This window comes from Copadichromis virginalis, linkage group LG11 (assembly GCF_057382275.1).
Source record: "Copadichromis virginalis isolate Kocher_CV1m ecotype Utaka linkage group LG11, C_Virginalis_male_GT1.1, whole genome shotgun sequence".
Lineage (NCBI taxonomy): Eukaryota > Metazoa > Chordata > Actinopteri > Cichliformes > Cichlidae > Copadichromis > Copadichromis virginalis.
Window position 1 is genome coordinate 34,324,461 of NC_140628.1, and position 27,696 is coordinate 34,352,156.

The 27,696-nt window shown below is 43.9% G+C and overlaps 1 protein-coding gene across 2 annotated transcripts; it reads left to right on the forward strand.

Moving 5' to 3' along the window:
* The first annotated feature begins 8,314 nt into the window (after positions 1-8,314).
* On the forward strand, positions 8,315-19,856 carry LOC146699186 (lymphocyte antigen 75-like). Of its 2 annotated transcripts, XM_085472729.1 has the most exons (5): positions 8,315-8,356; positions 17,373-17,744; positions 18,591-18,935; positions 19,095-19,192; positions 19,351-19,856. In XM_085472729.1, exons 1-5 carry the CDS (start codon positions 8,323-8,325, stop codon positions 19,444-19,446), a joined length of 945 nt encoding a protein of 314 aa, XP_085328855.1. In that variant the 5' UTR covers positions 8,315-8,322; the 3' UTR covers positions 19,447-19,856. The 2 variants fall into 2 exon arrangements, with proteins under 2 accessions (XP_085328855.1, XP_085328856.1); XM_085472730.1 differs by lacking the exons at positions 19,095-19,192; positions 19,351-19,856 and having other exon boundaries at positions 18,591-18,943.
* The last annotated feature ends 7,840 nt before the right edge of the window (positions 19,857-27,696 follow it).

Consider the following 27,696-nt stretch of genomic DNA (forward strand, 5'->3'; position numbering starts at 1 on the left):
GTCTTTAGCTTATGTCCACACAGTCAAAGATGCATCACAGCTTCATTTTTGGCTTTGTCGGCTTCATTTTATGAGAGAGAAAACAAATATGCTCAAATTCTAAGTTTTCAAAATTTATAATCAAACAGTTAGAATTTCAAATCAGTTTTACATGGCATCATTGAGACAAAGGCTCCCACACCGAGGCAGTAAACACTTTTATTGTGTGTGGTAAAAACAGAATGTTAACATGATTGGTCAGAAGTTGGAGGAAATTTTTAGGTCCGACATCCGGCTCACGTTTCATCTCCTGCACCTTTTGGACATCTCGCTAATAAAGAGATGACACTTCTCACATCACCATGGCAACCATCCAATGTTGCTTTCTGGCCTGTAGAGTTAGAGAAAGGGGAGGAATTGGGGAGAGAGAAAACTTTCAAACACCAGAATTTATAGACATGTTTTGGTCTAGTAGAGTCAGCCTTTAAGTTTTGTACCTTGTGGTGCCAACACTAGTCCAGGGCTCCAGGCAGACTATCCCCATCAAATTCCTCAGTGAAGGGGCTTTACCCTGTTCGTATCTGTTAGTGTTTGAGTGTAACAGTCTAAATCTAAAACTATTCTACAATACACATCCAAATGCAAATGTTGAGGTTATTGTGTAATATCAAATAATGGGGGTACATAAGTATGAGTATATGAGCCTTAAAGATAAAAAAAATAAATTGTAACAGCTTCACAAACTAAACAATTCTTATTTTTAGAATACAATAATCCTTTCAGTCGGTTAGTATTCTGAAAGCAACTAAAATTCTAAAGGTCTCTTTGTAAATAAGGAATTTCTTTTGGTTAAAATGAACACAAAAAGGTTCCTGCAGAGGCAGAGAACAGTTATAACAGTATTAAGACTGAGGGTATGGAAATTGACTATGATGTGTGAAAATGAGCATTGGTTAAGTGGATATACTAACCAATTATCCTAACTATATACGTGAAGACCACACCTGCTGACATCATGAGGTCACCGGACTACGACAGGGTGAACACAGAGAATCTAACCCAGAGAAATAACAACACACATTCTCATTTTCCAGCTGTAGATAATTGAGAATCACAAATTAACCAAACATAAATGTCTTTGAGAGGAAATCCCCAGAAGCACAGTCTGTGGCCTTTCTAAGTGAACGCCACAGCTGGGCAGCAGATTCAAATTCAGAACTTCTTTAGTTTATATTTCCAGTAGCTTATCCACAGTGCTATATGTATACAGGCATAGCTCACTTGCAATATGAAGTGGAGGCTTAAGGGTAAAATTTTACAATGGAAGAGCTTCCCAGGGTTTGCATTTGTAATCCTTGTTTGCGTGTGTTTTGCATACAATATACAAAATGCATTTGCATGAACACTGAGTCTACACAAAGAAAATTAACCACAAAACCTCCACGCTGTGTAACCCTAAATAAGTGCAACAAACAAAACAAAAGATTCTGGGTTACTTTCTATAACAGCATACAATGCACTGTAACAATACAATGCACTGTAACAATTCAAGTCATATATCAAATGTTATAATGCATTATAAAATTACTTAATACATATATATAAATACATCTAAAATAATAAAATAAATATACAGATACATACATATAAAAACGTAAATACAGTCTATTTGCACATTTATATACAAAATAATGGAGGTGCAGAACATGGTCCATTTGGATTCAACATCTTCAGCCTGTCTCGAAATGCTGTCGAAGTTCTACCGGAGGTGGGAGTTAAATATCGGACCCTGCAACCTGCAATTATGGACATCCTTATCTTTGAACATGGTGTGCTCATTATGGATAAACTGTCATGTGTTGACACAAGGTCAATAACAGAACAGACAGGCCAACAATTAGTTTGACTATAAAAACTTTACTAAGGCTTACAAATGACACTGATCAGATCAGGCTGAAACATCTGTGAAAAAAAATGAAAATCTTTCACTTTATTAAGTTATTACCACACAAATGGAAAATCATCCTCACTGGGGGAGTATTAAAGATGAATGCACTACCAGTAGAACACAAAGCAAATCTAGTGCTTCTGATCATGTGTTTGTATTGCAGACATGAACACCGACAGCTGGAGACTTAAGAGCTGGGTAATGTTTCCTGTATACTTTTTTTCCAGTCTGGTACCTGTCGCACATGTATAGCTCGTGTGCTGTAATGTAATTTTTTTTTTGCAGACAAGTTGGCACAGTCATAAAAATCATGTACAGTACATTAAAAGACACATATATAACAACATTCAAATGTTTGACACAGCAAAAGACAAGTCAGGAAAAAACTTGTCCTGACTTGTCCCATAATTGTCATTTAACAATATAAACCTGAAGCTACAGTCTCACACACCAACACAAATCCCTATCGTAATGAAGACACACACACACACACACACACACACACACACACACACACACACACACACACACACACACACACACAGAGTCAGGTCCATAAATATTGGGACATCGACACAATTCTAACATTTCTGGCTCCATACACCACCACAATGGATTCCAAATGAAACGAACAAGATGTGCTTTAACTGCAGACTGTTGGCTTTTATTTGAGGGCATTTACATTGGGAAGATGGCCCCAACTGACCGAGTGCTCAGTGAATACCTCAGGCAGCAGAAACCCAAGAAAGAGGAGGTAGACGAGGAACCATCATGGAAGGACAGGGCCCTGCACGGTATGTACCACCGGCAGATAGAGGAGGTGGCTGATATCCAGAAATCCTACCAGTGACTGGACAAAGCTGGACTGAAAGACAGCACAGAGGCACTAATCATGGCAGCACAAGAACAAGCTCTGAGTACAAGATCCATAGAGGCTGGGGTCTATCACACCAGGCAAGACCCCAGGTGCAGGCTGTGTAAAGATGCCCCAGAGACAATCCAGCACATAACAGCAGGGTGCAAGATGCTAGCAGGCAAGGCATACATGGAACGCCATAACCAAGTGGCCGGCATAGTGTACAGGAACATCTGTGCCGAGTATAACCTGGAAGTCCCGAGGTCAAAATGGGAGATGCCCCCAAGGGTGGTGGAGAATGACCGAGCTAAGATCCTGTGGGACTTCCAGATACAGACGGACAAAATGGTGGTGGCTAACCAACCGGACATAGTGGTGGTAGACAAACAGAAGAAGACGGCCGTAGTGATCGATGTAGCGGTTCCGAATGACAGCAATATCAGGAAGAAGGAACACGAGAAGCTGGAGAAATACCAAGGGCTCATACAAGAGCTCGAGAGGATGTGGAGGGTGAAGGTAACGGTGGTCCCCGTGGTAATCAGAGCACTAGGTGCGGTGACTCCCAAGCTAGGCGAGTGGCTCCAGCAGATCCCGGGAATAACATCGGAGATCTCCGTCCAGAAGAGCGCAGTCCTGGGAACAGCTAAGATACTGCGCAGGACCCTCAAGCTCCCAGGCCTCTGGTAGAGGACCCGAGGTTGAAGGATAAACCGCCCGCAGGGGCGTGCTGGGTGTTTTTGGTTTTTTTATATATATATACACACATATTGTATGTAGGAAGTAAGACAAAGCACAAAGCAAAAATGAAAACCAGCTCAAAGAGTTTTCAAAGTTATCTCCACTTTATAAACATTAACAGGGTTGTATTATTGTACATTAAGGGTCTTTACCTTACCATATAAAGCACTTTGAGACAGCTGTTGTTGTGATTTGGTGCTATATAAAAATATAAATAATATTACAAAAAAACAGGTAGAAACAGGGCTGCAGCCTGACTGCTCAGCCGCTTGTTACCTAATGAAGTCCAGTGGCAGCTGGCTTCACTGCAGCTCACAAATGATGGCCTAATTTGACTGCAGTTCTGGGCTGGGATCTGCATTCATTCAGCTTCAATGTCACTCTGGGTTCTTGGATAATGGAGCAGGTGATGCAAAGAACTGAAATTGTGTTAGCAGCACAACGCAGCTCTTTCTGTCATAAATGCAGTTTGCACTTCCCCATTGAACTCTTGTTTTTGTGCAATATAAATAAAAAAACTAAAATTAGCTAACTGAAGTGCAAGTGCAAGAAGCAGGATCGATAGGCAAGCAGACTAACAATTTCAAGGAATTCTCGAATTCTACACAGATGAGTGTATACCGATCTTTCTTATTGGCACATAAGCTTCATTATATATAGGCAGATGACAGTTAAACTTCAATGTCACCAGTAGAATTCACTTTTTAGTTGATTTGCCAGAGTTGAGTCACACACTTGCATTTTTTGTTTCAAATTTGTTGTAATATGCCTGGCCGGTCGACTGGATATTACAGTGAAGGGATGTAAAAATAAAAAACAATAAGTAAAACTTGATGAAAGGTGAATTGTATCTGTGTATCTGACTAGATAAATACAAATAAAATATTTTTGTTTTCTGATGTCTACCCCTTAGTCAAAGCCATGCTGTATATATAAATGGCTGTTTTTAAAATAGAACTGGTGTCACGAGTTATCAAGAGTTTAACATAAGACTTGCATATCATAAGAGTTGCTTTAAAACAGACCTTCCCAAAGTGTGTGTGTGTGTGTGGGGGGGGCATGAAAAGGGGGAAAAAAACAAAACAATGCTTGGACACTGCTAGCACAGGGCGCCCACACAAACGCAAAGCAGGAGATGAAGCATCTCTGTATATGTTTCCAAACCAACTTCATTCTAAGCCAAAGACTAGAAAATACGGTGAAGCATATCTTCCCTTTGGTTTCACCTGCACAAGTGCCGAGGTAGGTCTCCCCTGCTTAATTGGTTTTCCCTTTGTCGGGAGCAGCGCTGGGCTCTCCAAATCACGGACAAACAGTATCCCACATTCTTGATTTTTAGTTCACAAACTAAATATTTTTCTTGTAAAACAAAGGGGGGCCCAGCAAAAAAAGTTTGGGAACCACTGCTTTAAGCAGTCTTTATCTAGGCTAGTTTAAGTTTCACATTGTTACATATTGTTTCATTGTTACTATGTTTAATGTTATTGAAAAGAAAAGTTAAAAGGGGGAAAAGTCGCACTGGTCACATTTTGCAAAAAATGTCCTTAATATATCCTTGAAAATTATGTCCTGAGCAGAGACATGACACTGATTTGGATTTGGCTAAAGAAACAAATGTCTTTAGTTCCTGAAAGATTTGAAGTAATGAGATATGAAAAGGAGAGCAAGCGAGAGCCATTAGAAAAGTAATGATCCTTGAGAGATCATTTTCAAAACACATTAGGTAAATCTGTCACAGTACTAATTCCTTCTTGTTGAAGAGCTGAAATTGTTGGGTAGGGCATCACCCCATATCTCACTTAAAAAGAAAATAGTTTAATATTTGAAGATTTCTTTCTCTTTTCCTTTCCTTTTTTTTTTTTTTACTATTTTAATTATTTATGCTAATTTGATTATAATTGTTTAATTTGCTATTTTGTATTCATTATACATAAAATAAATATCTCAGGCCTTTTCTGGCTTTGAATTATTTGATTTACAAATAGTTCGTTTTTAATGGTATGGACTAATTCTGTCTGAAATAAATAAAGTAATAAATCTTTTTTTAGTACATTTGTAAATAATTAAACAGTCATAATCTGCATAGTGTGATCACAACAGGCTAAAGACTGAAAAGAAGCCAGCATCACTAAGAGAACAAGCTTTTCGGCCTAAGTGCCCAGGTCCCCTGGGTGTGCAGCTGCTCTGAGCGGAGGTTTTCCCCTCATAGCGGAAAGATTTCTTTGAAAAGGACCCAAGGCAAAATAGTCAGTGACGAGTGGGATCTGGAAGTGTTATTATTAATAACACTCAATTGTAGGTGAAATCTTAAGCGTGTGGGGTGAAGGTACAGACGACACAGGAGCTCTAGCTTTTTTCTCCGACTTTATTCACCACCAGACATGAACCCAACATCGTCATTGAACACGCGTCAGTGGTCAATGCGTACTCCGCTGACGGAAATGGGTGGGCCAGCAGGGCAGCATTGGCCAGCACCTACTTCGCCACGGTCCCATTCCTCAATGAACGTAACAGTTCCGCAACAACAAGGAGAACCAAAACTCTCTCATTCCTCCTTTCATTTAACCTCACTCTCTGCTGCTCTTCAACCAAGCCAACCCATCTCATCTTGTTCCGCAACATCAAAAACATTGATATGGGCATTCTCACTATCAGATTGGATAATAGTCAGATTCCAGACTTCTATTCTCCTCCTGATGATTTAGTATTATATTATAATAATTGTCTACTCTATTTCCTAGATTCTCTGGCTCCTGTATAAACCCACTGTTTCCTTCGCTCGTTCTGCTCCATGGTGTACCTCTGATCTCCCAGCATTGAGGGCAAAAGCTTGGCAACTAGAGCGTAAATATAAATGCAGAAATCTATAAATGTCATGTTCTACAGTATAAAGATCCCATCAATTAGGCCAAACAAAACTTTTACTCAGGTATTTTCGGTTTTTATGAGGGTAACACCAGGATCCTGTTTTTGCCTCTCAACAAACTTCTTCAACCCTTTGACACTTTACCACCACACTAATCACAGTACAGAAAATTCTTTAGGGTAGGTCACAAATAATGGCTTATTATAATAATAGATTAATTATGGCCTCTGGCAGTGGACTCATCTCTTTGCTTGTTGTTTTAGACCTAGGACTTCCAGATACAGACTGGTAATGGCTACCAGACATAGTAGTGGTGGAGAAGCAGAGGAAGACGGCGATAGTGATAGAAGTGGCTATACCGAGTGATAGGAAGAAGGACCACGAGAAGCTTGAGAAGTACCAGCTTGAGAAGGATGCTGTCTCATGGTGATGATGAAAAACTAGTTCAATTTATTAAATCTAGACTGGACTACTACAATATATTCACACAATATCTCCGTTCGTTAAGTTGACAAACTGAAGCCTATATTATAGCCTATATTTTGTCTGCTTTGGCTTCAAATTGCACTGTAAATAAAGTTATTTTGGCTGTATTACTAATTTGAGTTGGTTAGTTTGTATCAGCCTTAATAAACTGCTTGCTTATGTTAACTAGTTCCTGCCCTCCTGCGTCCTTTGCATTTGGGTCCTCTTTCTGCTTCAAGTTATCTGCGGTCTGCAAATGCTGACACTTTTCAAATGACTAGTTATTAATTGATGTCATTATGCATCCAGAAATTAAGTGTGTACCTGGTTTTATAGTATGCCATTCTGCCAGACAAACACCATCTAGGAATCATACTTTTGTACTGACAATGTAAAATTATTTACTAAATTAACATATTTCCACATAGTATGTTATTAGTATTATCATTTAATATAGTAGTATATAGTCTTCATAAAATTCTCCAGTGAGGGAAGGAAATTAGATGAATGCTAAACGATAATTTTTTGTGAACTGGTAGCATCAGTGACAAAAGCTCCGCCCTTTGTCACTGATGGGGACACTGCAATTACCTTGACATAAACAAAGAAAACAAGGTTGTTTTACATTCTGTATGAGTAACATTTACATGATCAGGATCTGGAAAACAAAAGCGCGTAACTAATATAGTATCTAGTGCAGAGAAAATGACAGAAACCTCAGCAGAATACTTTTCAGGAGAATGGCAACTATGGCAACTCCTCCATCTAATGTACACAGTGCAATAGTTAGACCCTTCTGCACATGCTCTACAGTGCAAATAACAAAGTTTCATAGTTTACAGTTTAGAGTAAAATGCACGATATATATCTCTGTAATATTCAATTATACTTTATAATTGAGTTGTTTATATATATTAGAGCAATTTCTTATATTTTGTAAACTTTGTATTATGTTGTATTATTTAATTAAACTCAGTCTGTTACTATTTCTATTGTCTTGAAGCAACTATAACCACATAATTTCCTTAGGGAAGAATAAATTATCCTTATTCTGATTTTGTAGTATGAACCTATGTACTATAAGTCCTGCTGCATTAACACCATCTGGGAATCCTAGTTATGTACTGAAAATTAAAAAGTTTAATGAATTAGCATGTTAGCATGTAATACAGTATTAGTATAGTAATGTATGGTATTTAAATAAAATCCTCCAATGAGAGAAAGAAAAATATATTCTTGGTGAACTAGGAGCATTGCCATCAGTAACAAAGTCTCCACCCTGTATAATGCTGTAATTACCTTGACATTAAGTTAACCAAAGAACAGGGTTGTTTTGCATTCTAGATGAGAAACATTTACATGATCAGGATCAGAAATGCAAACCAGCACAAAGAATGTAGTATCTGGTGGAAACATATATATACATATAACAGGAACCTTCAGCAGAACTTTGTCAGAAGAATAGCAACTATGGCGGGGATCATGCATCTTCTGCTGCTGTCAGGTTAGTGTTGTAAAATAATGTTAAAAGTTTTGTCAACCTTTCGAACATCTTTAGCTTAGTGTATAGTGCATTTCAGTAAAAGTAGCTTTTTTTTTGCTTTTTTTTTTTAGCATTTTCTATTAAAGCTCAGTAATGAAGTGGTAATAGTAGGGTAACACGGCAGAAACAAGACCGTACAAACAAACGTACCACGTAATAACCTGTTAATATCCAAGAAATATCATGGTAGCAGCAGTGGTTACACTGTGAAGAGGTTGCTGTGAAACTGACAGGAGCTACTTGTAACGTAGTGCCAGTAACGTAATGTAAATACAAATTTCAGTAATCTTACTGTATATTTTATTTACAGTATTGTTTTACTTTCCTTTACAGTATCTTCACTGTTTTTCCATTTACAGCATTACTGTAGTTCCTTTTACAGTAGTTCTACTGTGATCTCATTCACTTAATTTTTACTGGAATGTCTTGCGCCGCACTTTTTCTGTATTATCCATTTACAGTATTACTGTAACATCCTTTGTGGTATTTCTACTGTTATTGTTTATGGTACTTAGATTGTAGTCTTGCTTAAAGTGCTTTTGTTGTATATTCATTTACAGTACAGTATTTTCATTAAATACTGTAAAACTGTGACACACTGTGAACAGTACTGTAAACCTACAACGTAACTGTAAAAGTGAGATACTCAATTAAGTTTGGCCTTTAAAAATGCCTTAAATTGATTGTAGAACATTAAAATGAAAACTTTTTTGGAAATTCAGTCTTCAACTTGTGGGTCTCAATAGTCTATTATATTAAAGCACTTTAAAAAGAAAACTATTACAAATTTTATAATATACCAAACTGACTCTGGAAATCACAACATCTGACATTAACCTCTGTGAAAATCTTGCCTTGTGAAAGCTAAAAAAACCTGGGCATCAAGAAAAATAAAAATACAATTTTGGCAAAAATATAATTTAATATTTAATAAATATAATTAAATATAATTAATTCAGCCTGCTGGTCTTCCTCTGGACCCTCTTTACAGACTTTTGGCTGATCTGTGACTTTGACGGGCATTTGGTTCCATCAGTATTCGTATGATTTGTAGAAGATACAGACAGAATGATAGAATGAACCTGCTATCATCTCTCTTCTTCTCCCCCCTTCCTCTCCTGTTGCTACTTCAATCATGAAACTGATCAATGATCAGCTGATCGGCTTTTCTCTCTTGTTTGTTTATCAGCGGATGTCGCGCTAAACAACAGCAGCACGTTTAAGCTTGATCAGCTGTTGTTAGAATTTATTTAATATTAATTTCTAGTATCAGCTGATGTTTGCTGGAGCCACAGCCGTAAAAGCTGCTGGTCATGATATCGGTTTGGATATGTTGTGAGAGGGAAACATGCAGATGAAACCAGGAGATGTCCTTACTGGATCATCAGAGCTGAACAGGTGATGGAGAAACTGTTAAGGGTTCCGAAAGAGACTCAGGCGCAGGCCAGGGTTTCCCTTTAAGCGAAGAACAGTGCGTTTATTCACAGTGAACACAATCACCAAGTGGCTATGTACAACGTGCAGGGGAAACGGGTCCGGGTCGCCAGGGTCCGTGGGAAACAGGGTTAGGGGAAAAGGTGCTCCACACTTTCTGTACAAAAGCTCCTCCTCAGTCACTCCTCTCAGAATCCGGTTCCAAAAACGATCTAAACACAAAAGGTCGGGTTAGCGGGATAATAACAAAGGGCTTTCAAGATACAGGTTGGCAGATACACAAGTTTGACTGACGCTGATAGTTCAACGATCCAGCGAAGACTAGTGCAGACTCGCCATCTAAGTAGTGCAGTAATCAGCTGGGATCAGCGGCCGGTGTGGTGATGAGCAGGTGTGTGGGCCAGCAGCGGGAGCCCGCAGTGAGCATCGCCGTGGCGAGAGAGAGAGAGAGAGTGAGAGAGAGAGGGCGAGAGAGCAAACAAACCACAAACATATTGCCCAATAGAGGATTGACCAGCAGGGCACAGGGACCATGACAGTACCCCCCCCTCAACGGGAGCCCCCCGGCGACCCACCAGGCTTACCAGGATGAGACAGATGGAAGGCCCGCAGCATACGCTTGTCCAGGACAGCGGCCCGCGGAACCCAGGACCGCTCCTCAATGCCACAGCCCTCCCAGTCCACAAGGTACTGGAAGCCACGCCCGCGGCGGCGAGAGTCCATAATCCGCGTGATGGAATAGGCGGGCAAGCCGTCCACAAGCCGGGCGGGCGGAGGGGGCCCGGAAGGAGGGCACAGGGGGCTATTCTGGACAGGTTTGATTTGGGAGACGTGGAACACATTGTGAATCCTCATGTTGCGCGGCAGCCGGAGTTTCACAGAGACGGGGTTGATCAGTGCCGAAACCTCAAAGGGACCAATGAAGTTTGGGTTGAGCTTCTTGGACTCAGTCCTGAGAGGAACAAAGCGCGTGGACAGCCATACCTTTTGTCCCACGCTGTATGCTGGAGCTGGTGTGCGGCGGCGATCTGCGGTCTGTTTGGTTCGGTCCTTTGTGCGCAGCAACGCCGTCCGTGCGGCCCGCCAAGCTCGTCGGCACCTCCGTAGATGGGCCTGGACAGATGGTACAGAATACTCACCCTCGACAGAGGGGAAGAGAGGCAGCTGGAAACCCAGTGAGACCTCGAAGGGAGACAGACCAGTGGCGGAGGAAGTCAGACTGTTATGGGCGTACTCAATCCAGGGTAGTTCATCACTCCAGATGGACTGGTTGGAGGACGCTGTGCACCGCAACATTGCCTCGAGCTCCTGGTTAGCTCGCTCACACTGACCGTTGCTTTGGGGATGGTAACCGGAGGTCAGACTGACCTTTGCTCCTAATGAGGAGCAGAATTCCTTCCAGACGCCAGACGTGAACTGGGGGCCTCTGTCAGACACAATGTCTTCCGGGATCCCATGCAAACGAAACACATGACGGGTAAGCAGTCGTGCGGTCTCCATGGCCGTGGGAAGCTTGGGTAGAGCTATGAAGTGGGCAGCTTTAGAAAAACGGTCTACGATGGTAAGTATGACAGTGTTGCCTGCTGATTGCGGCAGTCCGGTTACAAAGTCCAAAGCTATATGGGACCACGGCCTGGACGGAGTCGGCAGGGGATTGAGCTGTCCAGCGGGCGGCTGATGAGATGGTTTATTCCGGGCACAGGTCGCGCAGGCGGAGACGTACTCCCGAGCGTCTTTAGTCAGAGAGGGCCACCAGAAGTAGCGCTGGAGGAAGTTGATAGTGCGGTGGACCCCTGGGTGGCACGTAAAGCGGGCAGTGTGGGCCCATTGAAGTACTTGAGAACGTACTGATTGAGGGACGTAGAGCCGTTGGGCTGGCCCACCTCCCGGATCCGGTTCCGACACCTGAGCCTCCCGAATGGCTGCTTCGATCCCCCAGGAGATGGCGCCCACGACACAGGTGGCGGGGAGAACGGGAGCGGGCTCAGTGGTGTCCTCCGAGACTGAGAACTGACGGGACAGGGCATCGGGTTTGACATTCCGGGAACCGGGTCTGTAAGAGATGGAGAAGTGGAAACGGGTGAAAAACAGGGCCCACCTGGCCTGTCGAGCGTTGAGCCTCTTAGCTGATTGTAGGTATGCCAGGTTCTTGTGGTCTGTCCAGACGAGGAAAGGCTGAGCCGTGCCCTCCAACCAGTGCCGCCACTCCTCCAGGGCTAGTTTTATCGCCAGCAGTTCCCGATCCCCGACGTCATAGTTTCTCTCTGCAGGGGACAGACGGCGGGAGAAGAAGGCACAAGGGTGGAGCTTACCGTCCTTCCGTTGCGACAGAACCGCTCCAACCCCTGAGTCGGACGCGTCGACCTCGACCACAAATGGCTGCGTGAGGTCGGGTTGGATCAGGATGGGGGCTGAGGCGAATCGTTTCTTCAGTTCTTGGAAAGCTGCCTGAGCTTCTTTGTTCAACTGAAAAGGAAGCTTGGGAGAGGTTAGCTGGGTCAGCGGCAAGGCAACTCGGCTGAAGTCCCGAATGAACCGCCGGTAAAAGTTGGCAAATCCAAGGAAACGTTGCAGTTGGTGCCTATTAGGAGGTTCCGGCCACTCAACAACGGCTTTTACCTTCACAGGGTCCGGGCGGAGGTTTCCTTGGTCGATTATGTACCCCAGGAATGCAACGGTGGAGACGTGGAACTCACACTTTTCTCCTTTGACGAACAATCGGTTTTCGAGGAGTCGTTGCAGGACCTGTCTGACATGGGTCTCGTGCTCGGATTGGTTTCTGGAAAAGATCAGGATGTCATCTAGATAGACAAAAACAAAACGGTTAATGAAGTCTCTGAGCACGTCGTTCACCAGGGCTTGGAACACCGCAGGGGCGTTAGTGAGACCAAAGGGCATGACAAGGTACTCGAAGTGGCCGAGGTGGGTGTTGAAGGCGGTCTTCCACTCATCGCCCTCACGGATGCGAACCAGATGGTATGCGTTTCGCAAATCCAGTTTGGTGAAAACAGTAACCCCCTGGAGGAGCTCGAAGGCAGAACTGAGGAGCGGCAGAGGGTATTTATTTTTTACTGTGATGTTGTTTAATCCGCGATAGTCAATGCATGGCCGGAGGGTTTTATCCTTCTTTTCGACAAAGAAGAAGCCTGCCGCGACTGGAGAGGTGGAGGCCCGAATGAGGCCGGCAGCCAGGGATTCCGTGATGTACTTGTCCATAGCGTCTCGTTCTGGAAGTGAGATGCTATATAGCCGACTGGTGGGTAAAGGAGCTCCCGGGAGCAGTTCGATAGCACAGTCATAGGGTCTATGCGGAGGGAGTGACTGGGCGCGGGCCTTTTGAAACACCTCAGCTAGGTCGTGATAAACAGAGGGCACATTAGTTAAATCAGCTGATTCCAATACCCCAGAAGAGGGCGTTTCAACGCTTGGAGGCGAGGCTGCTTTAAGGCAGGTCATGTGGCAGTCCTCCCCCCACCCAGTGACACGCCCCTTTAGCCAATCTATGTGAGGGTTGTGCTGTTGTAGCCAAGGATGGCCGAGAACTAGTGGAGTGCGAGTTGCTTTAAACACCAAAAAACAGATTTCTTCAGAATGATTGCCAGAGAGGGTGAGCTCGACAGGCTCCGTCACCAGAGTGATGTCTGGAAGGCGTTGACCTGACAATGCCGTAACCCGTAATGCATGAGGCAGGGGCTCCAATAGTAACCCAAGTTGCCGGGCTAACTGACAGTCAATAAAGTTTTGTTCCACCCCAGCGTCGATTAACACCGATAGGGAGCGGCTCTTAGAGTGAATGGAAAGCGTGGCCGGTAGTGTTAAACGGGGAGGAGCTTCTTCCTGGCTCAGCTCGCCCACCAGTACTCCTACCATCACTGGCGGGCGCGCCCTTTTGCCCGCGAAGGGCAGGTAGCCACAACATGTCCCCTGTGACCACAATAGAGGCACTCACCGGCGGTAATCCGGCGCTGACGCTCCGCCGCGGTGAGATGGGAGCCGCCCAGCTGCATGGGTTCCTCTCCGTCCCCGCTCTCGTGAGTCCGGGAGGGGCCGGCATCCGCCATGGCGCCGGTGCCAGAGACTCCCGCAGCCTCATGGAAGTTGTAGTTCCGCTGCGACCGGCGAGCCCGTAACCGCTCATCCACCTTAATGCACAGGGACATTAGCTCATTAAAGGAGGCAGGGAGATCACGCATGATTAGCTCGTCCCTTAATTCTTCTCTGACATTGTTCAGCAACGTGCTCCGTAGCGCCTCCTGATTCCACCCTGCCTCTTCTGCCAGAATCCAGAAGTCGATAGCGTAATCAGACATGCTTCTCCTACCTTGTTTGAAGTTGAGGAGACGGAGAGCAGCGGCCTCTGCCCCGGTGCCTGGGTTAAACACATTCTTAAACTTGGAGAGAAAGTCAGCGTAGGTGATGACAGGATCAGAGTTTAACACAACCTGGGCCCACTTTAGTGCACGGCCCCTCAGAAGTTGAACTAAATAAGTGATCTTCGCCCCATCGTTGCCATGAAAACGCTGCAGCTCGCGAAACGTCAGAGACACCTGAGCCAAAAATCCGGCGCATTTGTCAGACTCACCCGAGAATGGTTCCGGTGTGGGTAAAGGTCCGTCAGACGGCGTACCGACCCGCGGTGAGCTACCTGACGCTACGGCGGGCGGTGCCGCCTGGGGAGCCGGGCTGGGCGGCTGGGGATTCCCTGGTTGCGCATTTCCCCCCAGCGGTATTAACTGCGCCACTGCCAGGGTCAATGCGGCGACATCCTGCCGTAGCTGCCCGAGCATTTGTTCATGGCGGACCAGCGCGGCTTCCTGGGCGGCCAGAGCCCGGCCCACGGGGTCCTGTCCTGCTGAGTCCATAATGGCTGGATCGTTCTGTTAGGGGTTCCGAAAGAGACTCAGGCGCAGGCCAGGGTTTCCCTTTAAGCGAAGAACAGTGCGTTTATTCACAGTGAACACAATCACCAAGTGGCTATGTACAACGTGCAGGGGAAACGGGTCCGGGTCGCCAGGGTCCGTGGGAAACAGGGTTAGGGGAAAAGGTGCTCCACACTTTCTGTACAAAAGCTCCTCCTCAGTCACTCCTCTCAGAATCCGGTTCCAAAAACGATCTAAACACAAAAGGTCGGGTTAGCGGGATAATAACAAAGGGCTTTCAAGATACAGGTTGGCAGATACACAAGTTTGACTGACGCTGATAGTTCAACGATCCAGCGAAGACTAGTGCAGACTCGCCATCTAAGTAGTGCAGTAATCAGCTGGGATCAGTGGCCGGTGTGGTGATGAGCAGGTGTGTGGGCCAGCAGCGGGAGCCCGCAGTGAGCATCGCCGTGGCGAGAGAGAGAGAGAGAGTGAGAGAGAGAGGGCGAGAGAGCAAACAAACCACAAACATATTGCCCAATAGAGGATTGACCAGCAGGGCACAGGGACCATGACAGAAACAGGTTTACCTTTTAGGTGACATGAATGAATTGAAGGGAAGTTATCAACTGTTTCTGAGAGACAAATAACACCAGGATCCTTTTCTAAGTAGCTGACAGCTGGTAACAAAGTTTTGCCAGGGGGGCAGGTAGGGCATTAACAGGGAAAGGGGGGCACAAGGAAATACCTTTCTTTCTTATTCTCATTTAAAATATTTAGCTTTTATTAAATAACTTTCTGAATCTTGCGAACAAAGTTTTTATCTGACGTAAAATGAATAGAAATCATACATATACCAAAAAGACAGTGTACATCACTGTCACAACAGCGTTTGTTTTCATTCAAAGGCTTTATGGCTTTAATACCTGGTGGGCCGGTCTGTAGTCAAAATGCCCAATTTTTTGTCCCAGTCCAGCCCTGCAGGTTAATACTGGCAGTGTCACCATGCCAGCTGACTGTATTTCATCATCAGCCAGTGTTGTTCTTTATACATCAATATTACCAAAGTTTATCATAACGCAGCATAGAAAGTATTTACTTGCTTTCAGGTTTCATTCAAATGACTTTTTTCCTGTTTCAAAATTAAAAAACGGTTTGTAAGAAGATTATCTTCTTTTTTAACAGGCAGATAAAGTTTTGCATTGGCATTGGCTAATTTGCCAATTGTATGTTAAAAATGTTCGTATTTTAATATTCAAAAATGTTTTTGCCCAAAACATATGTGCACTATATGTCAGTAAAAATACTATGCAAATATTGATGTCCTCGAATGCTGAATAAACATTGACAAGCACTGATTGTATCTCTTGTACTTTATCAACACAGTATCTAAATACTTTGCACCGTAGTGGTTAAAACCTCATTCTAATAAGAGTTAAAAGCGTTTTCGGTTATTAGGTTTATAGGATTATTGAATTATGGTTAACAGTTGGTAGAATTTTTTTCTTTTTAACATTATCTGCCAATTACATCTGCCACCCTTCTCCAAATCTGTGCCCCTACCTGGCCCCCCAACAAAAATTTTCTAGACCCGCCACTGCATCTGTGAGGCGTGAGCGGTGTTTGTTTTTAACATAGTTCACGGAGGAGAATAGCTGCTGACATAATGTGGATCCGAAAATCCCTAATTGGCCTACCTGGGGTTGAAAGTCTCGATAAATGCACGGCATTTCGGCGGGTACATCGGCTTCCGCGAGTGTGACGCTTATTCTGTGCAATGAAAAATAATAAAATATAATTTTATTTTTGTATTTCAATATCACAATAATCTTCCAATTTAGAACTACAAGTTAAAAATAAAAGAACTAAACACAAATAAAATACACTTCAGCTAAATACTTCTAATTTATTTTCCCAAACCACCTGGAGCTGCAGTATAAGTAAAAGGAGCCGCATGCGGCTCCGGAGCTGCAGGTTGCCGACCCCTGCCCTAGGCCATCTGACCTCAGGAAATCACATGATAGGGTGGGGCTAGGTTTCACAATGAGCTCACCCAAAACTCTTTGGGGGGAATGCTCCTACAGGGTCTTTCAGTCAGTAGTTCCCCTATTCACTCCCATTCCACTGCTGTGAAAAAAAAGAAGCACACCATTTATTTAGGTTTAATATGGATTTAGATGAAATTAAAAATAGTTAGGACAATTGTAATATGTTTTTCCTACACTTGTGGAAAACATAGTGTGCATTACTTTAAATTGTCCCCTTTAACACAAGGCACTGCTGGAAAGAGCCAACTGCCACAATTGATATTACCTGGATAATAACATAATATCTAATGATGTAAATATATTGCGACTATCTGACAAATTCTGATAATTAAGCTCATGGTTTTTCTATTGTTTTTAGGTTTAACATATTGTTTGAATCTTCTACCTTAAAGTGTTTGTTAAGCAGATCTGCAGTGTTCATAAACCCACTTTATTTTTGTTCTAGACTTAATTTTCAGTGGTACACATGTTGCTGAAATGTTGACAAATTTTACAGTAAACATCTTTAATTACATTCTAAGTAAAGTTTTGAAATATCAGTTTTTGTGTGTGATTTTTAAAGATCTGACTACTGACAGTAGTGGGTTTTATAATGGCTTGTCATTAAGTATTTCATATATTTCTGTTCCACAGGCCTGTCTTTTCAATTTTCACATGGCCTCCAGCCCCAGTTTGTCTTCTTTCAAACACCAAAGACCTGGTCTGAAGCCCAGAGCATCTGTAGGGAGCAATGTTTCGACCTGGCCACCATTAATGACATGAGAGAGATGGAAATTGTACTTGAAGCTGTCAAAGATAAATATGCTGATGCTGTGTGGACTGGCCTTTCAAAAGGCACGACCTTCAGGTGGCACTGGTCTCTGGCAGACGACGACTTCTACAAAGAGGGAGAAAGAAACTACTTGTTGTGGAGCTCAGTAACGAATAACAACTGTGCAGTTTCCAGCAACGGGAAACTGAATATTTTGTCCTGTACCAACCAAAAATATTCAGTTTGCTTTGATGGTGAGTCATTTTAAATAGTTGTTTTTGCCATACTCTCATCATGTGTGCATTATGTTCTGTTTTGCTTCCTCTGTCTCTTTGTCCTCTTGTTATCGTGTGTGTGTGTGTGTGTGTGTGTGCGTGCGTGCGTGTGTGTGTGTGTGTATTTAAGTCCTCAGTTTTCCCTTTTCCTTGTCACATCGTTGTTGTTTACCTGACTGTGTGTGCGCTCTTCTAGAGTCTTAGTGTTGCCTAGTGTTTCCTGGTCGCTGAGTATCAGAAATAAAGCGACTGTTTCAGTTGAGCCTCATATATGAGTCCTGCATTTGTGTCCTTCCCTTGCCTGCAACCCAGCAAATCCTGGCAAATTCATGGTTACCTGTTAGAATGTGTCTCTGATATTTAATGGAAATCCATCAAATAGGTAAATTTTCAGAGGGAGGAAGGAGACAAGACAAGACAAAAGACAGGCTGTGGAAAAGAGTTAGTGTTTAATAATAAGTAATAATTAAATGAAAAGTGGTGTATACAGTGATTGCATCAAGCTCGTGCCAAACACTCAAACTGGTTTTCACTAAATGTAATGGCACTTTTTTATTTTCAAATCTTATTTATCCTTCTTTGATTAGTACTGTAATATTTGTAAATAGGTTTAAAGTTAAATTAAAAAAAAACCTGTCTCTTTATTTTGATCAGTAGTTTGTCAGTACATAAAAACTGTCTTGCTTTGATTCTCTGGAATACTACAGAACACACTGCACACTCTCTTGGCTGAAACCTGAGGACCATTGCTACATAGTAAATGTTTTAACTGTGAATTTTGTGGAAATGAAAAGTCAGTGAAGCTCATTTTATTTTACTTTGCAGCAACAAAACAAGGTGCAGATCAATACATCCTTAACACACAAAACATGGTTTGGACTGCTGCTCGGGATTATTGCAGAGCACACTACACAGACCTGACCAGTCTAAGGAATGATGCTGAGTACCAGATAGTCCAGCAAGTAGCCAATGGCAGTGAAGTGTATGTTGGCCTTTTCAGAGACCCCTGGGAGTGGTCAGACCAGACTGACTCCTCATTTAGATACTGGAACCCAGACATGCTTGTCCGGACTGATAGCACTCAAACCTGTGTTGCTATGTTGAAGGTAAACTCTGGTAAATGGGGAGACAGGGCATGCACAGAAACACATCCATTCGTTTGTAACTGCAGTGAGTAAAACTCTTTACTAACACATTTAGTTTTACTTTTTTTTTTTCAAATAGCAAAAACTATTGTTATCTTCATTTTTCTCAGTGACAGAAATGTGTAAAATGAAGGAGAGTGTTGCAAATACGATTCAGACTAACTCTGTTCACATCTGTTTATAGTAGTCAAAAAACTGAGTTTCATTAAACTGAGGATCAGCCCACAGGACTCAATGCTGGATCTAAGTAATCCTTCGGTGCAAGCAGACATCCTGGAGCAAGTAAGTGATGCAGATCTTTGTTAATGATGAGCAGTTAAATTTGAGTATATCATATATATGTTTATTTAGATTGCGACATGAAATAACTACTTCATCGCATTAGGACCTTCATGGTTTTGCTATAGTAAATGGAAACATGAATATTCTCTGTTTAATAGATGAACCAGAAGCTAAGGAGTTATAACACGACTGCTGTTTTTCATCTAACGTGGAGAAAACAATCTGATGGAAGAGTTTTTACCAAGGAGCCTTGAAGAAGTGGCTGACGAGAGAAAAATCAGGGGAAGTGATTAATATGGATGATAAATGTACTTTAACAGACTAGCACAGAGCAATGTGAACATAGAATAGACACAGTTTTACAGATTAGAATATTTTGGCGCGTAACAGCAAAGCCAGATTACAGACATTTGCCAACGAAACTATGTGTAAGAAAAAGTACACTATGATAATGAAAAGTTATACACCGTCTCTCTCTCTCTCTCTCTCTCTACATATATATATATTTGTGTATCTTTTTTCTGTCCTTACGTGTGCATTTATGACTGTTTTGCATTGGAAAGTTTTTAAATTTGTTTTTGAGAAAACAACATCTAGCACTTGCTTGGATTAACTCGTTGCAATTCAAGGCAGTACGACTCGGCTCAACAATTTTTCAGTCGAGTTCCACCTAAGGCTGTTTTTATGCTCGCCACGTGGCTTGTGTCATGGGTGTCTCACGTATCACATAACATCCTGTGTTGTGCGACACAGTTTTTATTGTGTGTTGCCCAGTCATGCACCTCTTGATTTTTTTTTAACTTGTGTCAGATCATGCCTGTTTATACCTCCATCACTGAAACTCAGGGACATACAGACACACAGAGTGAGATGTTGCAACTGTTGTGGAAAGAAAGGATGCAAAAAAAAAAAGCTTCCAGTTGTGACTTCTTCTTGTTCATATCAGCGAGTATGACATGCATTTCATTGCCTTGTACATATGGCGTGTGCAGTGACAATAAAGATGAATTCTATTCTATTCTATTCTATTCTATTCTTCTATATTGTCTTAGTAGTGACACCTATTTTTTTGGTGAATACTGCAACAGCTTCTTACGTCTTAACAGCAGGTATGAATGGTTGGATCTGTGTGATGATGGCATGGCAGTGAGTAAAATATGATCACCCTATGTTTGCTGAATGATAGGTACCACAGGCCTTCAAGCTTGCAGTATTTACACCGTTATTTACAAAGCCATCACTTGACAAAGCTGTCTTAGGTGGGTCCTCTGTAGAGGAATGATTTCAGTCGGGCTTCAGAGTTAATCACATCACAAATACAGCTTTAGTGAAGGTTATAAATGATCTTCTTATGGCCTCTGACAGAGGACTAATCACTGTTCTTGTCCTGTTAGTGCAGGTACTGGTCAATACTACTGAAAATAACATTTTGTTACAGTGATTAGAGCTTGCTGTAGGTATTATAGGTACAGCACTATTGGAGTTTGAATAATATCAATCTAATAGACTCAAATGAGTTCATGTAAATGAAGAGTACTCTTTACACTAAGGTTAATTATGGAGGTCCACAGGGTTCCATAAGACCCTGTGGACCTCCATAAATGTAGACCTTATAAATGTAGAAACTTAAAATAATCTGCAAAGCTCTCTCAAAGAGACTAGAGAAAATAACCCCCCTCTTAATTCATCCTGACCAAACTGGTTTCATAAAAGGTAGGCACTCATCAACAAATACATGTAGATTACTTAATTTGATAGACTACTCATACAGTAAAAACCTTGAAACTCCAATATTTTCTTTAGATGCAGAAAAAGCATTTGACAGAGTTAACTGGAAATTTCTATTTGCAACTTTACACAAATTTGGTTTTGGATCCTCTTTCATTAACTGGGTAAAAATATTATACAATTCCCCAACAGCTTGTGTCAAACCATATGACCAAACATCCTCCAGCTTCTGTCTCTTGAGGGGCACCAGGCAGGGATGCCCACTCTCCCCTTCACTGTTTGTAATTTTTATTGAACCACTAGCAGCAGCAATTAGACAGAATTAAGTAATTAAGGGCATAAAATGCAAGAACGTGGAACATAAAATCAGCCTTTATGCGGATGATGTGTTACTTTTTCTCCAAAACTCACAAACCAATATCTCTGGGGTGATTGAATTGATAAACTCTTTTGCAAGAATATCAGATTACTCAATTAACTGGTCAAAATCTACAGTCCTCCTGATTAATGGCTCCTTCCATAATTCTTCTACACAACTGCAATCGGGAAATATAAAATATTTAGGTATTAATGTTTCTACCAAGCTTGCAGATCTAACTAAATTAAACCATATCCCACTTTTAAAGAAAGTAGAAGGTGATCTGGCTACATGGAAATGTCTACCCATATCACTCATGGGAAGGGTTGCCGCTATAAAAATGATGGTCTTACCAAAAATAAATTATTTATTCTCAATGATCCCAACTAAACCGCCACAAGATTGGTTCAGATCTCTAGATTCATGTATGTCCAAATTCCTTTGGAAAAATAAACCCCCACGTATAAGCTTAAAAACACTACAAAAGACCAAGGATAAAGGAGGACTAGAACTGCCTAACTTTCAGCACTACTTCTTAGCCAACAGGCTTCAGTTTATCTCAGGATGGCTAAAACATACCCTCTTAGATGAACCTTGGCTAGATGTAGAACAAGCACTTTGCAATAATCTATAGATTTCAGACCTACCATTTATCAGCTCAAACATCCAACGATATGAATGCTTCAAAAGCGTCCCACCATGCTGCTCTGGTGGGACGCTTGGTGGGAGTTTCTAAAATTGACGGCGTCTTCATTAATCCCATGCAAACGTACACCTATCTGGAACAACCCTGACATATTACAAAACAATAATATGATAAACTTTCCAGGTTGGAGTGGTAAAGGAATCAAATATTTAGAACATATATTAGAAGGAACAGAATTTATTTCATTTGACAGACTAGTTACACAATATGGGATCAACAAGAAAAGATTTTTAGAATATCGACAAATTAAATCCATAGTAAAAAAAAGAAATTTAAACCGGGTCAAGTTGAACTACAAACACCACCAAGTGTGGTACAATTTCTTACTCTTAAAACCCCAAAATTACTTTCCAAAATATACAGAATGCTTTCTAAAACAGATGAATCAATATCACTTCCTATTGCAAAATGGGAAGCGGACTTATCAGTTAACTTAGACCAAAACTTCTGGTCTCAGATTTGCTTAAAAACCTTTCATCTAATTAGAAATCCCAGTCTTCAATTAATTCAATACAAAATATTACATAGAGTGCACTATACCTGTCATTGGATGTTCAAGATGGGCTTTACGTCTACCAACAACTGCTCACACTGCCAAACCAATACACCGGACAATTATATCCACGCTCTTTGGTTCTGTCCACCAGTTCAGAAGTTTTGGCGCGAGATATGTGAAGACTTATCAAAGTGTCTGAAATTTAACATTCCAACTTCCCCCTTAGTGTGTTTGTTGGGCAGCTTAGATAATGTCACTACAGAAAAGAATATAGCCCATATGATTTTCACTGCCCTATGCATAGCCAAGAAAACAGTCCTCATGAACTGGAAAAATAAAAATAATCTTAATTCTAACCAATATAGAAATTATCTATATTGGTCTTAGTCTTGATACAGCCTCTGCCACCACATCAGATCAATTGCTCTGGGCTCCTTTGATCAGCTCCATCACCTAGTGGAGGAGGGGGGGGGGTCATAGTTTGGTCCCACCTTCGCTGTTGTGATTGGTGTAGGGGTAGGGACAGGCTTGGGGCGTCGGGGGATTCCCCAGGAGCATCTTCCTTGGAGGGCTCCTTCTCTGGGCTGGAGCCTTGGCTGGGCCTTGGGGGCTTGGGTCCTGGTTGTTGTGTCGCTGGGGTTGCAGGCGGGTGGGTGTATGGGGGCCCAGCCCTGGCGCAGGGTACCGCCAGTGCATCGAGCCATCTGGGGGGCTCTTCAACTGGTGGGGGAGGCTGTTACATCTTGCAAGAGGTCTCCTCTCTTCAGGAACTCACTCTGCAGAAGGGAGAGATATAGGAGAGGTGGAGGAAGATCTCAGCCTGGGCGTCTATTGTCTTGTGTAGTCTGGAAGATGAGTGGATGACAGGGTGGGTGCAGTTTTCTCTGTGAGCTGTCCCAGGCTCTGTGGGGCCGGGCACGGGCACGTCACTGCAACTCCCCCTGGCTTCTGCTCCGCGGCTGCTGAGTGACCCCTCATCTGGGGCTCTCCTCAGCTCTTTCTGGAATAGTGGCGCAGCTGCCCCTCTGTTGGTCTTCCTTGGTCTCTTGTGTGCTGAGGGCCTCTGGATGTCTGGAGTCTTGATCTCCTCCATACCTGCTTCAAGCCCTGGAGGACAGGGCTGTGGCTCCCCACATCCTCTAGCAGATCATTACATGAAGGAACCTTTTAAATACAAGCGCGTTCATGCTCACAGGTGTACACACGGGTGCTCACACACACAAACTACACCCTTTTTGGCTTCTACCTCAAAGCACACTGTGCGCTGTCGATCTTACGTGCTGCACAATAATGTTTAATATTTACTGTTATATTCCCATAGATCATCGTAATGATGTTGTTTATTATATTTGCTCTTTTTTTCTGCTTGTTTTCTCTTTTTTCTTTCTCAACAGGTGATCCAGGTGACCGATATATGTATTCTCTGTCTGCTTATTTTGTTGGTTTTTGGTTTTTTGCCCTTTATCACCATTCCTCTTCCCCGCTGTTTTTCTTTCCCTCTTTCTTTCTCCCCTTTCTTTTCCCCAGTCAAGTCTGTCCCATATTTAGCAGGTTAAAATAAAATAAACAATAAAATTGGTCTTAGGTCGTGTCTCTTGTTTAGTATAGGTTCAGTTTAGTGCCTGGTCTATGCCTGTTTCTTGTTTTATTGTGAAATGTTGTGCCTCATGTCAGTGTGTCTAACTTTGCTCCCCATGTCTCGTTAGCCCAAACCCTCCCCGTTGTGTCTCCCTCCTATTTTCCATTCCCTGATTACTCCCCTGTGTAAGCCCTGTGTTTTCCTCTGTTCCCTGTCGCGTCGTATCTTCAACTTGATGTGTGTTCGTGATTTCCAGTCCTCCAGCACCTCAGTTTGCATCGAGCCCGGGAGGCAATACAAGTTCGGGACCGAGCCGGCTTCGCCGCTGCTGTATCGCAGTGGCCTCGGCTCATTCTAAGACATGTAGTGACAATATTGTCGAGGCTGAGAAATCATTAACTCAACCACAAGTTGCAACTTCACCACAAACGTTGTTGCAGCCAGCCACTCCGGCTCTTTTTCAATCACCCACTCAGCCCTTAGCTGCACCCCTTTTAGCTGCCCAGCCAGAGGCCCGTTTAGCTGCTCATTCACTCAATCATCAACTCCACCTTCACCACAACTGCCACTACAAACTGCAGCTCAGGCATCAGCTCTCCCACCAGTTCATACTTCAGTACAACATCCAGTAGCTCAGCTCCCAGTGTCCCCTGTAGCTCAGCTCCCGGTGTCACCTGTAGCGATTTAGTCCCCTAGTCAGCTGGTACTCTACACACTCACTCACCTGGTCATCTACACATTCAGCCAGGGGTCCCTATACCCTCTGGCTCTACATCAGCTCCTGCTGGAAGCTCGGATGAGTCCATCCAGCCCTCCGCGGCTCCCACCCCGCCACCTGCCTCATCCGCTGGGGTTTCTGGAGAGCCCGGCCAGCACATCCTCATCTCCGCTGGAGGGTCCGAGGGGCCGCTTCAGCCTCCTGTATCCGCTGGAATGCCTGAGGAGCCCGTCCAGCCTCCTGTCTCCGCTGGAGGGGCCGAGGAGCCCGTCCAGCCTCCTGCCTCGTCAGCTGGAGGGCCCGAGGAGCCCGTCCAGTCTCTTGCCTCATCAGCTGGGGATCCGGGAGGACCCAGCCAGCACGTCCTCATGTCTGCTGACGGTTCTGGCGAGACCGTTCAGCCACCACCGGCTCCACCACCTGCAACCTACACTCCACCACCTGCGACCTCCACACCACCACCTGCAGCAGCAGCTTCATCCACGCCGCCTGCAGCAGCAGCAGCTTCATCCACGCCTGGTCCAACCTCCGCTTCAGCTTCTGCCTCGCCTGGTCCAGCTTCTGTGTCTTCGTCAGCCTCGCCAGTGACTGCCACTTCACCGCTGTCCGACCCAGCTTGGCCTGAAATACCTCGCCTTTGCCGGCCACTTTACAGGCCTTTGGTTGGACGTCTTCGCCGTTGAGGGCGGCCCCGAGACCGAGGTCGTTGCCGCCGCTGGCTTCGCGGCCGGCCTCCAGACCTGCTTTATTGCCGCCACTGCCTTCCGCGTGGCCGGCCTCCTGATGTGTCTCGTCTGCGTTGCCACCGTTGCCGTCCGCACGGTCGGCCCCCTGAACTGTTTCCCCATTGCCACCATTGCCGTCTGCGCGGTCGGCCCCCTGAACTGTTCCCACGTCGCTGCCGCTGCCTTTCATGCGGCCGGCCCCCTGAGTACCTTGTGTTTGACTTTTGTGCTGTCAGCCTCCGGGTTGGCTTCCTGAACTTTTTGCTTAGTGGACTCATGGTTGACCCAGTGGGATTTGTTTTGAGTTATTCCGGTATCTCGGTTCTTGGGCTCCTTATGTTTTGTTTTGTTTGTGACAAGAAACGGGGAGATGGAGGACTTAAATACACAGGCAGGATGACAAAAGGATGGGGAACAGGTGGACACACAGCTGCAACTAATCAGACATAACAAGCCAAAGGGGAAGCCAAACTGAAAACGCTCAACACAGGACATGAGACAATCAAAGTAAAACAGAAAACCAGAGACATTAACAAAGACGCGGACCTGACACTGAGACATAAAGACATGACTGACTTAGGAACCGAGACAGGGGAAGACTAAGAAAAATACAAAGGAAGGAAAAACTAAAATCACTAAGCACAAAGGAAAGATAGCCAAAACCAGAAATAACAATAGCCAAAGTATATGAAATCAAGATCTGAAACATAAATACTGGGTTGCAGACCCAGTACCGTAACACTATGTTTGTGCTCTGTCTGTTTTGCATGTCTTTGTTAATTTGCTCAAGCGCCTGGCTAGTTTAGGTTCTGTGGATTCTTGCAAAGTTCTGTAATAAAGTTGCTTTGCGTTCAAACCTGCTTCTGAGTTCTGCATTTTATGTCCCAAAACCCCCAGGAAATCAAAAAGGGCCACAGTCCAACACAAAACGCGGCCTGACCGCAATTCAAACAGCAACAGCAAAACAGTTCTGGAGGCCAACTTGGTGGGCGGTGACAAAGGCAGGACCACTCAGCTGACCAACCTCGGGTAAAGCAGAGGCAAAGAAACAGTTTGGGCGGCCTGCCACGGGTCCGGCGTCGGCAGGGAAATGGTTCTGGTGGCCGACCCGGCGGTGGCGACAAAATAGCTTAAGTGGATGGCGACACAGCACAGCAGGCGATCTGGGACGTGCTGGACATGGACGTGCAGGCCATACTAGATGTGCTGGACACGGACGTGCCAGAAAACTCACAGGAAGCTTGGCAGACAGCCGGCGTGCAAGGTCAGACAAAGCAGGACAAGGTGGCGCGACGACCTCAAGGGCAGGTGTGGCAGGTCCGGGCGGCTCACAGACCCTTGGTGCGGACTGAGCGGGTCCCCCAGGCATGCTGACGTCTGGCATGGGTAGAGTGAGTCCAAATGGTACAGGGACCTCTGGCTCGGGTAGGACAGTGGTTGGGCCTGCTGGTGATGTAAAAGGTAGTGCAGATGCTAGAGCTGAGGGCGGCGTACCTGCCACAGACGATGGTGATTGTGGAGAAGGTGGTAGCGTGGCAGCTGTGAGCTGTTGAGCAAGTGTGGAGACAACTAGCAGAGGCAAAGCAGGTCCAGCCGATGTGATGACCTCTGGCTTAGATGAGGCTAACTGTAGCTGCGCAGGGCAAACAGCCGGCTCAGAATGCAGCGGCTGGGGCTGCACAGTGCAGTCAGTCTGTTCAGGCAGTGCCCGCGAAATAAGGTCCATAAATGGCTGAGTGAACTCACCTGAGCACTCAGCCGATGACGGAGAAGGCTTTATCAACCTGAATAGGTGATAAAGTGATAGGTCTTTCAGCCCAATTCTACTTTTTCTACATAATCCATCATACAAAATGTAATCAAATGGAAAAGTCCCTTTTTAAAACTTGTTTTATTAGTTTTAATCTTTTAACTTTATGCATCATGCATTCTCTGACTGGAAGAAATTTGTTTAATATTTAAACCTATTTTCTGCACATTCCAGCACATAAAATAATTTTTTTTGTGTGTGTTTACACTCACTCTTTCAAATAGATGCAAGTAAAACACAGTAGAAAATAAATAAAGTCAAAGACTAGCGGTCCTGTTGCTCTATTTTCACCTGTAAAGCAGGAGTGCGGTAGGCGGAGGTTTACCCTGGTGAAGGTGTGCCGCAGCGGTCAGTGGAAGAATCCGCGAGTTTCTCTGTGAATTT